Source organism: Electrona antarctica (genome assembly GCF_951216825.1).
Source record: "Electrona antarctica genome assembly, chromosome: 2".
NCBI classification, from domain to species: Eukaryota; Metazoa; Chordata; class Actinopteri; order Myctophiformes; family Myctophidae; genus Electrona; species Electrona antarctica.
This window is the reverse complement of record NC_136807.1, coordinates 14,274,642-14,288,981: the sequence shown is the minus strand read 5'-3', so window position 1 is coordinate 14,288,981 and position 14,340 is coordinate 14,274,642. Positions and strand designations below refer to the sequence as shown.

Here is a 14,340-nt window from a genome sequence, read left to right as displayed (position 1 = left end):
TTAGACACACCCATTTTGGAGATATGGCTTATAGAGTAATTTCTTGCAGAAACCGGTGAGTTGAGAAAACAGGCTTGCAAGGTTCACTTCTGTGGTCTCTAACATTACACATACATAGCTACATGTTTAAGCATTCATTTCATATTTACATGTCGATTTCAGCTCTGACATTTATTTCAGACATGCTCTAGTATGTGAAGAGTCTGCCTGTGCTATTACCCATTTTGGATAAAATAAAAAATGGAGACAGTTTTTCTCCTCTCCTGAAGTTGATTGTATTCGATTTCGTGTGTACACATTCTTATTGAAGCAAGCACTCTTATTAATCCCCCGAACGCTCAAGGTTATTTAATCCATTAAATCATAGCGCCCAGCGATTTATAGCAGCGGAGCACTTTTACCGACGGACCGGATGTTATCCCGGATGTGGCTGAAGCAGCTAGATGTAGCCAAAACACTCTAGAGGCGATCAACAACAACGGGAGGTATATGATTAATTCTACCGTGCCTAGCGACGGGACCGCGGTGGGCCGTCTAACATATAATCTTTGCTTAGAATTGGACGGAATGATTTAGATCAAGAGTTAATCAATAATATGCGTCCTTTTGATCAATCTCCGTCCTGGGCGCTGGGTGTTACTAATTGAAAGGGCCGAGAACTTCGTCCTGTGCGTTCAGGGTGTTAACACATTCCCTGCCAGCATTAATTCATAAATTCACCCGTTAACCGCCAGCATTTTTCAGTGAAACTCGTATTTTTGAAGGATCCACCGGAAACTTGAAAAAACAGTATACCGGTATAGTTTTACAGCGATCGTCAGTTCTTTTGGCTGATGTGGGCCATTGAATAAATTTGATTTTGACCAGGGGCGCAATCTGGTAAAGGATTCCGAGATTTGAAAAGATGTTTACAACAACGAGTAGATGTGTGCAGCAATCCTCCTTACAGTACATATTCTGTTTACTTCATTGCCTAGCAACCCCAATGCTAATGTATGTAGCATTACGACGTTGACGAGTGGTGTCGTGCGGTCCAGCTAGATGCCGTCACGTTGCTATTAGCCTCAAATGTCCTTTACATTCACACTTTGTCTTGGAACAAAGGTGACCTTTCTCAGTCTCTCTCTGTGTGTAAACAGCTCTGTTCCCCCCCAGGTTAAATATCACCCACATTTACCAGAACAAAAAGCTTTTAATCACTGCATTAATTAATTACTGATCCTTTCCACACCAGAGGGGACATGACCGCAGGAAAAAAAACACCACACATTACACAAGTTAAAGGTGTAAACACTTATAAATCCTGCCCCCTCTTTAAGTCCTACAAATTAACTGGAGGTTTAAACATTAAACATGCGTTTAAAAAGGCATTATGATGCGGGTTTCCAGCGCTAAATACTGTTATCCATGATGGCAGCAGCCTGCCGCAGCCTCCTGCTACGGAACCACAACAAACAAACACACCGCTTTGAGCAGGGTTGCCACATTTTGTGATTGTGAGAGAGAAGCAAGCAACCAGGTCTATCAAAAAGAGAGAGAGAGAGAGAGAGAGAGAGAGAGAGAGACGCGGCGGCTGGATGGTAACCGTAAAGTTACCAGTTCGAACCAGGGCTCCCCCAGAGTTAGTATCGAAGTGTCTCTCTCTCTCTCTCTCTCTCTCTCTCTCTCTCTCTCTCTATATATATATATATATATATATATATATTACTTATAGTATACTTACTTGGTTACATTTTCCAGCATGTATAGTTTCTCTGGCCTCTGTCCTACTGCCACCTACTGTCCATTTACTGTATTACACAGTGGGTGAAAAAAACCCTTAAGGCTAAACCCCACCCAACAGAGGTGTGGCTCCCAAAGGTACCTTTCAGCAAAGGTACATATCAAAACCTCATTGGAAGAGACGAAGTGGAAGGGACTGTACATGACATTTGAAAGTGATGGCGCACACAAAAGAACACAAAACCGCTCAACAGCGGGCTCGATAAAACCGCCCGGCTCGATAAGCCTGCTCGATAAGGTGCTCCTTATCAATGAAAATGAATGAGCTCCATCCCCAGTCAGGATACCAATGTCATGCAATCGGGAGAGAGAGAGAACAAACAGGATAATCGGAGGTGATGAAACAAAGGCTTGACCTGTGACCTCCGTCAGCTCAGGTTGGAGCAGATGATACAGTGAGAGGATCATCAGGGGTCACAGAGGTCACAAAGGTTCAAGGATAGAGCTGATCTCCCTCCCTCCGTTCACTCAATTAAACCTTTATCCACACCCAATTTAATCAATGAGCCATGTGGGACGAGATACAGAGAGAGAGAGAGAGAGAGAGAGAGAGAGAGAGAGAGAGAGAGCGAGAGAGAGAGAGAGCTACAGTGTATACTTCTATCGTCCTTAATAAGTGAGAACCCCAACGCCAGGGTTCTTCGCCAATGAGGACGACATCAGGTGAGGCACAGAGTACATGTTTAATTTACAATTTAGGCGTTTAGGAGACACTCTTAATCCAGAGCGATATTAGAATAAGCAAGAACAACACATGGTAATACGTCAGATGCATATAAATAGTCATCTAGGATCATATTAATTCATAATCTGTATATGAAACTATGAAAAGTATAGGATGCCAAGTAAAAAACCTATAGCATCTGTCTACATAACATGCTATGTAATTTACTTGTTAGTCTTTGTATAAGCCTAGTTCGAAGCCGGGCCGGCTCCCCCCTGAGTTAGTGTCAAAGTGTCCTTGAGCAAGACACTGAACCCCAAATTGTTCCCGATATGCTGGTTGGTGCCTTGCATGGTTTCCTCTGCCATCGGTGTGTGAACGTGTGTGTGTGAATGGGTGAATGTAATGCACAATCTATGTAAAGTGCTTTGGATAAAGGCGCTATATAAATGCACCATTTACCATTTATTTACTAAGGTCGATATAATCCCCCGATCTGGTCCTTGGTCTGCCACGTGGTCTCTTTCCAGTGGGGCGACCAGTGAGGAACTCCCTAGGGAGACGCTCAGGAGGCATCCATATTCCGTACTAGATGCCCGAACCACCTAATCTCCAAGTCAGTCCACTTTCCAAGTCAAGGAGCATTTCAGCCGCTTGTATCCGCAATCTTATTCTTTGGGTCATGACCCACACTTCATGACCATAGGTGAGAGTAGGAACGAAGATTGCTCGGTAGACAGAGAGCTTTGCCTTCTGGCTCAGCTATCTTGTCGTGTGGTACAGTGTGGTACAGCGATTGCAATACCGCTCCTCGTGCTCCGTCCTCCCCTGGAGTTTGTAGACAATATATTGTAGCAAAAAGAACTGCAGGAACTCAGATAAATTGAAGCCTTTTTTATTCCAAGTGTAAAAATCCAAGAGATGACAAGACTTTGATGTGAACAGTACATCTTGGTCAGGTCGTGACCCGTTTAACCCCATAATAACCTGACCAACATGTCCTCTTCACATAAAGAGAAAATGGCATGTCTTGTACTTCTGCACTTCATTCATCCGATTCATCCAATTTATCAGAGTTGCTCAAAGTGACTTCTTGGTTCTCTGTCAGGCTCAAACCTCGTAGCTCCATGATTCAACTAAACTGTGGAACAAAGTCCCCATTGCAGTTAGAACTGCGTTCTGCACACTCACTTCCGATGTTCCGCCGTAATCTGAAGACTCTCCTCTGCCCGTAGCAGTTTTGTGCAAATGTTAACATTTACATAGCATGTTATGTAGACATCCTATATAGTGTTTATAGTTGCAATGTACAAATTATAGATTTTCTTTGGATCTTCTACTACTGTTAGACTGATGATAGGTTCTTGGTTTACTTATTACCTTGTGTTTTCCCCTACTTTTAGTGTTGCATAAAAGTAGTGAAAATAGCCGATCTACAAGCTGACACGCGTAGGTGTTGTAGATTGGATATTTTCACTATTGTATATATATTTTTTAATAATAATGAAAAAATGAACGGTATTGGACACACAAGGTTTGTTTCAAAGTGAAACTGAAGTTCAAATTGAGCGTCAGTCTACAGTCCTTTAGTAAGACGAACGCTGAATGTTTTACCTTCGCAAACATATTCACCTTTCCTCTTTCTGCTGAATAATATGCTTCTCACTAAGGAATAAATCAATTTCTGGATTTATATAGAGACAAGATTGTGACCTCTTCCTCCAATTAGAGGAGCTCTGCATTCCAAAAGGGGGAGGGGGGGGGGGGGGTAATTCAAATTCAGTATTTCAGTAAAAGTCAGAATATAACCCTTAAATGTAGAGGAGGTACTCGGTTAGGGTGCGGTCACACCGAACTTTGGTTGCCATTTGTGGATTTCTGCAAAATGAAAAGAAAACAAAATGCTCCGTAACAGAGGTGCAATTTCAGAACCACTTACTGGTAAGCCTCAACTGAGCTTTAATTCCGAGATAAACTCTGCTAAAGATCACGGCCATTATGGGACTCTATGGAGACCGTTTTTCAACTGTTTTTGTTTTCTCTCGTCCGTTTCAAGATGGATGCCATTTCAGGCCATACACGCCTGCCGTAAGAGGCCTGCCGTAAACGGACGTCGTAAAACGTATATTTAAAACATTGGCAGACAAGTGATACGGTTTGTAAAACGATTATGGCGCGAAATGTGCCCCAACAGCCCCATCTAGTGGTGGCTCAGAGCGCCAGCCATATAACTCTATGGGCGAGACTCTTAAATTGAAAGCCGATTTGGAAATTCAGAAACTGCGAGTCAGGAAGGAACAATCTGCTGTGTAACATGTCCCGCAAATGTAATTTAATCCACCCAAAACATACTTTTTGTAAGCTAGGATCATATCGAGAAAGGAGCCAAAACTCAAGCTTGTTTTTGGTCTAAAAAGAAGAATACGAGTTAGTGTTCAAAAATCTGCATCCCCATAGACAGCATAAAACCAGCAGATTTTCCATTTCCGTTTTCTTTTCTTCAACATACTGCTACCGGAGTGTTATAAGCACATACAGGACACAATTGATCATCGTAATCAATTGATATTAAAATAGTTGTCCGAAGGTGATTCCGGTGCCAGGGGCCTTTGGAAAACAGGCATCAAAAGGAGATTCCGGCGATAAATTAGTTAAACATGGACTGGGTGCCTCACCTGATGTCGTCCTCGTTAGCGAAGATAATGACGACCCTGGCGTTGGGGTTCTCACTCAGACGGCGGACGATCTTATCGAACTCTCCGGGCCGAGGTTCACGAGGGATCTTCACCGACTGGGAGATGCACAGACCTCCTGTTAAAGAGACAGTACACATCACGTTTTAGATAGATCTACAGAATTCCTGTTAACACTATGAGAGCCCAGCGTCAGTTGGAACCAGTAAATCGTAGGGATGGGACGATATGGGTACCTCACGATAGGATATATATTGCGATATTAGGCCCTCAATAATGATAATATCACGATATTCGATATATTGCGATATTTGCGATATATCGATATATTGTATGAAATTTCATCAACGATATATCACGATATCTGCAACTACAAAATACTTGGAAAAAACGCTATTTTCGTGCTCGGACACAGGGAGGGGCACATATAGCTGTCATGGTTGCACCACTCAAACACTAAATTAATACTCAATAAACTCCCCCTTTGCCTCATACCCTCATCATAATACCTCACAAACACCACCAACTGACCATTATCACTGGTATCATCATAATACCTCACAAACACCACCAACTGACCATTATTACGGGTATCATCATAATACCTCACAAACATCACCAACTGACCATTATCACTGGTATCATCATAATACCTCACAAACACCACCAACTGACCATTATTACTGGTATCATCATAATACCTCACAAACACCACCAACTGCATTATCACTGGTATCATCATAATACCTCACAAACACCTCCAACTGACCATTATCACTGGTATCATCATAATGCCTCACAAACATCACCAACTGACCATTATCACTGGTATCATCATAATACCTCACAAACACCACCAACTGACCATTATCACTGGTGTCAGCATTCTGCATTTTGTATTCCCACAAAGCTGTTTGGACAAATCACCATCCAGTAATTCAGTACTTCTGGTTGCTGTGGATTCTGTGGAATGTGAGAGTGGGATTTGCTTTATTTTAGCTGTCATTTCCTCCTTTTCTAAACATGTTGTTCATCACTTCATTATGAACAACTTCATTTCAAATTATTTTTCAAAAAAATGTCAATATCGATATTTTAATAATCGATATCGATTATTTATCGCGGGAGGACGTATCGATATATATCGCAATATCGATATTTCAGCACACCCCTCGGTGTGCCCAGCTATTTGTAGATCCAGAGGCCATTGTAGATCCAGGTCACATGGACTCCATCTTGATTGTGGTGATAGCATAGCATCTAAACCTATACACCCGAGGCATGGTTTCTTCTAACGCGACCATCGACGGCACCGCGATGGGTCGTCATAAACACACTCTATTGGAGTTAATATCGTCAGAATGTTTTACGGTGGAAAAGATCACGGCACTTCATCTTTAAGTAAAAGTACAGAATCAAAATGTCAGCATCAAAATGTCAGCATCAAAATGTCAGCATCAAAATGTCCTTAAAGTACCAAGAGTATAAAGTAGTCATTGTGCAGAATGTCCAGTTTCAAATTGTCAAATGTATAAAAAAAACCTTATGCAAATAGCAGATCTACAGATCGGCTACTTTCTATTGGCCAAAACGTATATAGGGCTGAAGTGATTCATGTGTGTTGGTATGTTTTGTAATAATAATAAAAATCTACAAAGTAACAACAAACATTTTCATGAAATTGTAGTGGAGTAAAAGTACAATATCGATTTGAGATGTAGTGGAGTAGAAGTAAAAGTATTGGAATTTGGAAATACTGAAGTAAAGTATACCTCAAAGGTGTACTCAAGTACAGTACTTGAGTACACATGCATTGCTACTTTCCACGACTAATTGGAACACATGGTTCTTTTTATTTCCATGTCCCGTGCAAGGTTTCCACCTGTCCTCATTAATGCAAAGATTAAATAATGTCTATTTAGGTATCTCTAATGTGGCAAAGTCAAGAAAAAATATAAATAAAAAACAATAGGCTATTGTATTGATTTGAAGCCACCGAAAACAGAAGAAGCTGCTATAGGGGAAAAGGAAAATCTAATTTAATCTTGTGCAGTTTTTATGACGTCTGGAAACAAGATGAAATGTTTGAAGGTTCCATATTTCACAGCGGGAGGGTATAAAATGCTCCACTAGGGTCCACTTTGCACCCACACAGAGCCATCAATCAGCTTTATGCTTCTGCCAATGACGACGTGCCGGGGAGAACCGTTCCGTTTTGGGAATTTTATTTCCTAATTGAAAAAAAGAAAAAAAAAAGTATGAAACTGATTCTATTCGGTCCAACTGTTGCTCATTTTCCTCACATTCAGCTCAATATATTATTTTATGTATTCTTTCAACTTCAAACCTGTCACCGCACTAGGATAATGATGTACGTCATCTTCTGCAATGTATACTTATTCTGTCGAAATCATCTCTTCATGACACAAACGTATAGATGTGTACAAACAGACTTATAGCTTGTTACGTAGACAGCTCTAGAATTGCACTTTATGTAGTCATAGCACTTTATAGTACACATGTATAATATATTATATAGTATAGTATGTATAGTTTACATAGATACTCCACTGTTACGTTCTTAGTCTACGCATGATTCATGATAACTACTTTTTATATATGTGATGTATGCCATGCTTTTGTTATTGCTTAATGTAAGTCGCTCTGGATTAAGAGCGTCTGCTAAATGCCTAAATTGTAAATTGTAATTGTACAACAAAGTAGATGCATACATGTTTTATACATGCATGTGTAACACTTATCATACTGAGTTCTCCCGCGTGAAAGCCACCATCTTAACCACTAAGCCAAAAGGGATATGTACTCAGGGGAGATATTAGGCTTTTATGCCATCAGGCTGAGGATGTGAGCCACTCTGCTACACGCACGCACACACGCGGACGTATCTCACACACACGCGCGGACGTATCGCACGCACGCGGACGTATCGCACGCACACACACACGCACGCACGCACGCACGCACGCACGCACGCACACACGCACACACGCACACACACACACACACACACACACACACACCTTTGAGGAGCTTCGAATTGAGCGGTCCTGTACTCTGCAGGTTTGTTTGTGTTTAGACAGAAGGTCCATCGATGTCGAGTCTGATTGCTTTTCAGAGCCTGATGCGAGTGGAAGTTAAACGTAATCAATAGCATGTTATTTAACCGCGTGCTCCAATAACATTGATCCAACCCGTCTCATGTGGGATGCTGAGCATCACTGCACACGCTAAACATTTCCCTGTGGAGGGGTTGAAAAAGGTTGGAGTGATCCTGGTCTAAAAGGTTGTTTTAAGGTCTAAAGGACTCCTTTAGCTGGGGGTGCATACGTTGGTCCGACGTACTAACAGTCTGACATGCGTGGCCATGCGTGGTTAAGACTCACCCGTGGCTTCCGTGTGCAGTCAGGGTTAGGTTAGGGTTTGGGGTAGGGTGTCGGACCAAATATATATGCACCCCTTTAGCTGAGAGAGAGATGAAGAAGTGTTTAGGCCCGGTTAATAGGGCAACGGACTCTAGAGAAAACGGCAAAATAAAATGTGCCGTCCAAAATAAACTATCAGATGTTTATCGGGGGTTGAAAACATTAACAAAGTGAAAACAACTCTCCGCCTGGTGTCTCCATGGCAAACGTGTGGTGCCATCGTGGCTCACGGCGCCTCACGTATGCCGTCACATCGTCCTATTAAACAAAGAGTAGTGACAGGAAGTAGAACAGAAGTGGTCACTGTCTGATCATGACAACGCGTCACGCCACAGTGCATCACCGCCACCTAGCCACGCGGCATGCAAACTATGGCGTTTTCAATCACTTCCGTGTCAGCATGTGAACGCAGAGTAAAACGTGAGAACGCAACAGAACAGATGGTTGCCATTTAAATGTGGCATTTAATTAGGATATAGGGTTAGAGTTAAGGTTAAAAAGGGCAAAGCACAACGCTGAGAAAAATGGAGGAGGAAAAATAGCAATGCAAACTGACATCGCTGAAATCTCAAATATAGGAATATTGTACCGTGTGCGTGTGTGTGTGTGTGTGTGTGTGTGTGTGTCTGGGTCAGATGTGTCACAATGTGTATGTGGCAGTCCTGGACACACGGATGTACATGCTCATGTACGCACAGTCGCACACGAAGACGCACACACACACACACACACACACACACACACACACACACACACACACACACACACACACACACACACACACACACTCTCCCCCCCTTCAGGGATGCATGTTGTCTGTTGTTGGGCGAAAACCTTGTATCTCCACATTTCAACTTTGTCGGAAAGTTTACCCACAAAAGTATCAAACAAACCACAAAGCTAAATGGCTACGATGCATAATAACAGTGAGTGTGCAGAATAGATGCATCCTCACAACTCGCATATACACGATAAGCAACACAGCATTTTTAGTCCATGCATGAGCCGGACAAGTTTTCATTACGTAATGAGTGGGCAAAACCATACATATATTAAATTGTTTATAGGGTCAATATAAGTACATTAATATATGATAACCCTTCCACATGAGCAGCTTTTTCACACATTTTCTTATCTTCACCATACATGATGGATGAATAGGATGAAAACAAAATGTAAGATATAATAATAATAATAAAGCTTTATTTATATAGCACCTTTCAAGAACAAGGTCACAAAGTGCTGAACAACAAGAGCATATAGAAAACATCATACATCAAAAACATAAAAAGGTGAAAAAAAAATACATCAGAAAGTACAAAGAGATCACGATAAAGGATTAAAAGCAGCTTTGTAGAAATGGGTCTTCAGAAGTGATTTAAAACGAGGAACCGAGTCGGCAAGCCTAATCTCCAGTGGCAGGGCGTTCCATAATGAGGGTGCGCGGATTGCAAAGGCCCGATCGCCAATAGTCTTTTTGCGGCCTGTTTTTATGGTATATAGTGGTCACCAAGAAACTTCCCTAGTCGATTAATTTCATGAAGACAATGATATATTGTATTACAAATTTTCTGAAATTGTATATTTAGTAGTTCTGTAAGGTACACTTCTACCATCAGAGGACACTGGCATGAGTGCCTCGCCTAGAGTAGTAACCTGTGGGGCTGGGTAAATGTACTGTATTTGTATTTATATTTATTCTCGTATATGTGATGTACTGTCTTACCGTGTGGGCCACGAGCCTGTAATAAAGTTTATATATATATTTAAATATGCAAATTAGGCATTATATAGGAAAATATGACCATAAAGCCAGAGTCAACATTCTTATTTTATTTTGTTTTGTCATTTTAAAGTCAAAGGTTTTAAACGAGGGAATATTCAATGTCCATACAGGATCCAGATGTATCATTGCATAAATAAGAAAATGCTGTGAGCAGCCATAAAATAAACATTTTTGGTGGCCAAATTCTATTATTATTATTTATTTTTTCTTTGTATACACCTCAAGTCAAAATGAATTAATGGTTTGCTTCATATGACACAAAGAGTTTGAAGGACCAAATTATCCGTTTATCAAGTAAGATGAGTTAGTTATGTGGAAATGTACACAGAAAGTGGGGACCGAGAAGGCAGACGGAGCCTGTTGCATTGGTGAACATTTCCTTTTTACTTTCCAAAAAAATATAGAGACAAATACAAAAGAGGAATGAATGACATGGCCAAGGAGGGGTGTGCTGGCAGGGAGAGGGTTCAGGGGGTTCTGGGACATACGGTAACAGGGGTAATGCATAGCAAATTAAGTCCTCTATTTCCGAGTCAGTCAGGTCTGCCTCTGATAATCAGGTCCTCTTCTTGGGGCTGGTTATTGCATGTTTGTAATTTGCACATTGATGTGCATTTCAAGCCATTGGTCAAGCATGTGCATTCTGGGAGCTTGCAAACCTGATCGCAATGGTTATCATACAAAAATGTGAAGTAGAGATGTAGGCTACAGCTATAGATTCAAACAAGAAATTGCCCACCCATTTCGTAATTAACGCGCACGCACATCAGGGGGGTCTGGCTCATGGACTATTTGGCTTCAGTATAGGGCTGCTGCCAGTGTCCTATCTGCACGTCCCCAGGCCCTATAGGATAGGTACCCTCACAACAACAACAAAAATAAATGCAGTAATGCTGGTCTCTAAACTGCCTCCCCCTGGTCAGCCTGATGGAGAGGAAAGGAACTGGTTGGAATAACGTGTTCCTTCCAGGCACTATACCGGGAATACTCCGCCGTCAGGTGAAAAGAAGCGGCTTGGACTTCCGCTTGGCGGAAGCATGAGGTCAGTTCGGGGCTCTCCCCAGGTTGAGTGTAGTGCCCAGAATTACATCAGACAATTGACACTGGGAGAAACAAAAATCGTGAGATATATATTGTTTAAATAAAACTGCCTCAGCCACACCATCGAAGGCGAAGTGGGTATATACTCGCTTAAAGCAAACTTTTAGTTTAAGCTCCTATAATTAGAACAATAATTAGAATAAGAACAAAATGTCATTTCCTATATGCAAACATGTTTCGTACTACTATGTGTTTAATTAATGTATGTGTGGGTTTTATAATTATGTAACCAATGAAAAGCATGGACCCATTGGAACAAATAATCCATTATTATTATTATTTCCACGTTTCCTGAAGAGTAACGATTTTGGACATACTAGGTTTCTATAGCCAACAGAGACGAAACATTACACCCCCAACCCCACCCCCACCGCCACCCCTTGGTCTCTAGTCAAGCATGACTCACTCTCACTACCCCCCCCCCCCCCCTCTCTCTCTCTGTGTCCTGTGGATTGCAGCCTCCCTCATAATCATCCTCTCTTCATTCCATTTCTTTTTCACTCCTCACCTACCCCCCCCCCCCCCCCCCCTCCCCCCCAAGCATCAATCTGACACCCCCCCCCCCCCCCAACGGAGACCCGAGCGTCTGAACAAGGATTTCAATTTGCGACGGAAACGCGCTCCCAGGGGAGGTGTGGATGGAAGTGTGTGACAAAGACATGTCACCACCTCCATGCATTTGGAATCTGAGTCAGACAAACCACATGCTCCGATAATTATAATAATAATAATAATAATAATAGCTCAAATTTATATAGCACTTTTCTAAGTACCCACAGCACTTTACAAAAACCACAACACATACTTTATTCAAGAAAAAAAAAGCGAAACGAATAAAATATCACTGCTAGGTTAAAACATAAAAGGCAGACCTTGGGGAAAGCTATTTGAAGAGGTTTTGAGTGAGGTTTTGAAGGAGAGGAGGGAGGGGGCCTCATAGGGGCGACGCATCTCCTCCCATATGTCTGTCAGAAGCCGTTGAGGGTTGATTTCATCCAACACCCAGAGGGCAACGGATATTTAAAGGCAAATCACCTGATTGGCTGCTGCAAAGTGCTCGTGCTTGGATTTGGTTAAGATCTTCCTTATTGAACCTTCGCTAAAACTTACATATAGATCCTGCTGGCCAACAAGCTGCCGTCGCTTGCCGTCGATATTGCCGTGCCGACAGGACCCCGGAACCCTGGATGGAGAACTGAGCCGACCACGAGTCATTACCGACAGGATCCCGGAACCCTCGATGGAGAACTGAGCCGACCATGAGTCATTACAGGACCCCGGAACCCTCGATGGAGAACTTAGCCGACCATGAGTCATTACCGACAGGACCCCGGAACCCTCGATGGAGAACTGAGCCGACCATGAGTCATTACCGACAGGACCCCGGAACCCTCGATGGAGAACTGAGCCGACCAAGAGTCATTACAGGACCCCGGAACCCTCGATGGAGAACTTAGCCGACCATGAGTCATTACCGACTTTGGTCTTCGGTAGCCGTCGATATCCGTGTGGCAGTTGGAGGTGCTCCGATCGATCCGCCGCCAATTTAAATCGTCCGATTTTACCTCCAATTGGCAATTTACCCGATCTGGAGAATCTATTACCATTCTAGTGGTATAAAAGAAACAGATCTTTCATACCATTCTAGTGGTATAAAAGAAACAGATCTTTCATACCATTCTAGTGGTATAAAAGAAACAGATCTTTCATACCATTCTAGTGGTATAAAAGAAACAGATCTTTCATACCATTCTAGTGGTATAAAAGAAACAGATCTTTCATACCATTCTAGTGGTATAAAACAGATCTTTCATACCATTCTAGTGGTATAAAAGAAACAGATCTTTCATACCATTCTAGTGGTATAAAACAAATCTTTCATACCATTCTAGTGGTATAAAACAGATCTTTCATACCATTCTAGTGGTATAAAAGTCAATCAGGTAAAAGTATAATATCGCTTTGTGACGGTCCCACACACACAGGAACAGTTTTGACATATAATACTTTTGGAAATATTCAAATGTTTCCCCCTTGCGCACAAGATTGGTATCGGCCAATCGTGAGGGGGAAAAAATCTGTAATCGGGATCGGTCCCAAAAAACCTGATCGGAGCACCCCTAGTGGTAGTGATGAGGAGCACCCCTAGTGGTAGTGATGAGGAGCACCCCTAGTGGTAGTGATGAGGAGCACCCCTAGTGGTAGTGATGAGGAGCACCCCTAGTGGTAGTGATGAGGAGCACCCCTAGTGGTAGTGATGAGGGGGATAGAGTGGACTTCTAATCTGCAATGCTGCTCATGTTTCAGGGCTGACTACAGGGGCGTAGAAGAAGCAGGCCGAAATAAGCCAGAGACATTTGAACTGAGTGAATCATATATTTATAAATTCATAAAACATAATTAACAGTATAAAAGAGCAGAGAGTGAGTCATATATGTATAGATATATAAAACATATTAACAGTATAAGAGCCTATGAGCAGCATAGAGTGAATCCATCTTCTCTCCCAGCAGTGATTCACACTCCCTCGAAACCCAGACTGTATATTTCAACATCCTCTTGTGTTCAAACACCCAGACTCCATCAATCACTGTTCTGTGCACGCACACACACACACACACGCACGCGCACACACAGCCTCACTGGTCCCACGTTCCCACGACAGATGCTGCGTTCCCTCACATCTGAGACTAACAGCCAGCCACTCGGCTCACTGTGCGCACGTACGCACGCACGCACGCACGCACGCACGCACGCACGCACGCACGCACGCACGCACGCACGCACGCACGCACGCACGCACATACCCTTCCTCTGGGAATGGTGCCAGTCGATCAGCAGAACAGAACTTCTGGGCTCTGAGACTCACTA

The 14,340-nt window shown here is 42.5% G+C and overlaps 1 protein-coding gene across 2 annotated transcripts in view; it reads right to left on the bottom strand.

The window, feature by feature from the left end:
* Positions 1–14,340, bottom strand: part of LOC306918488 (metabotropic glutamate receptor 4-like) — a 314,226-nt gene that overhangs the window by 32,596 nt on the left and 267,290 nt on the right. For both annotated transcript variants that reach the window (XM_079496079.1, XM_079496078.1), the window contains one exon: positions 5,122–5,257. In XM_079496079.1, the coding sequence (XP_079352205.1) occupies positions 5,122–5,257 (136 nt within the window). The remainder of the gene's footprint in view (positions 1–5,121; positions 5,258–14,340) is intronic.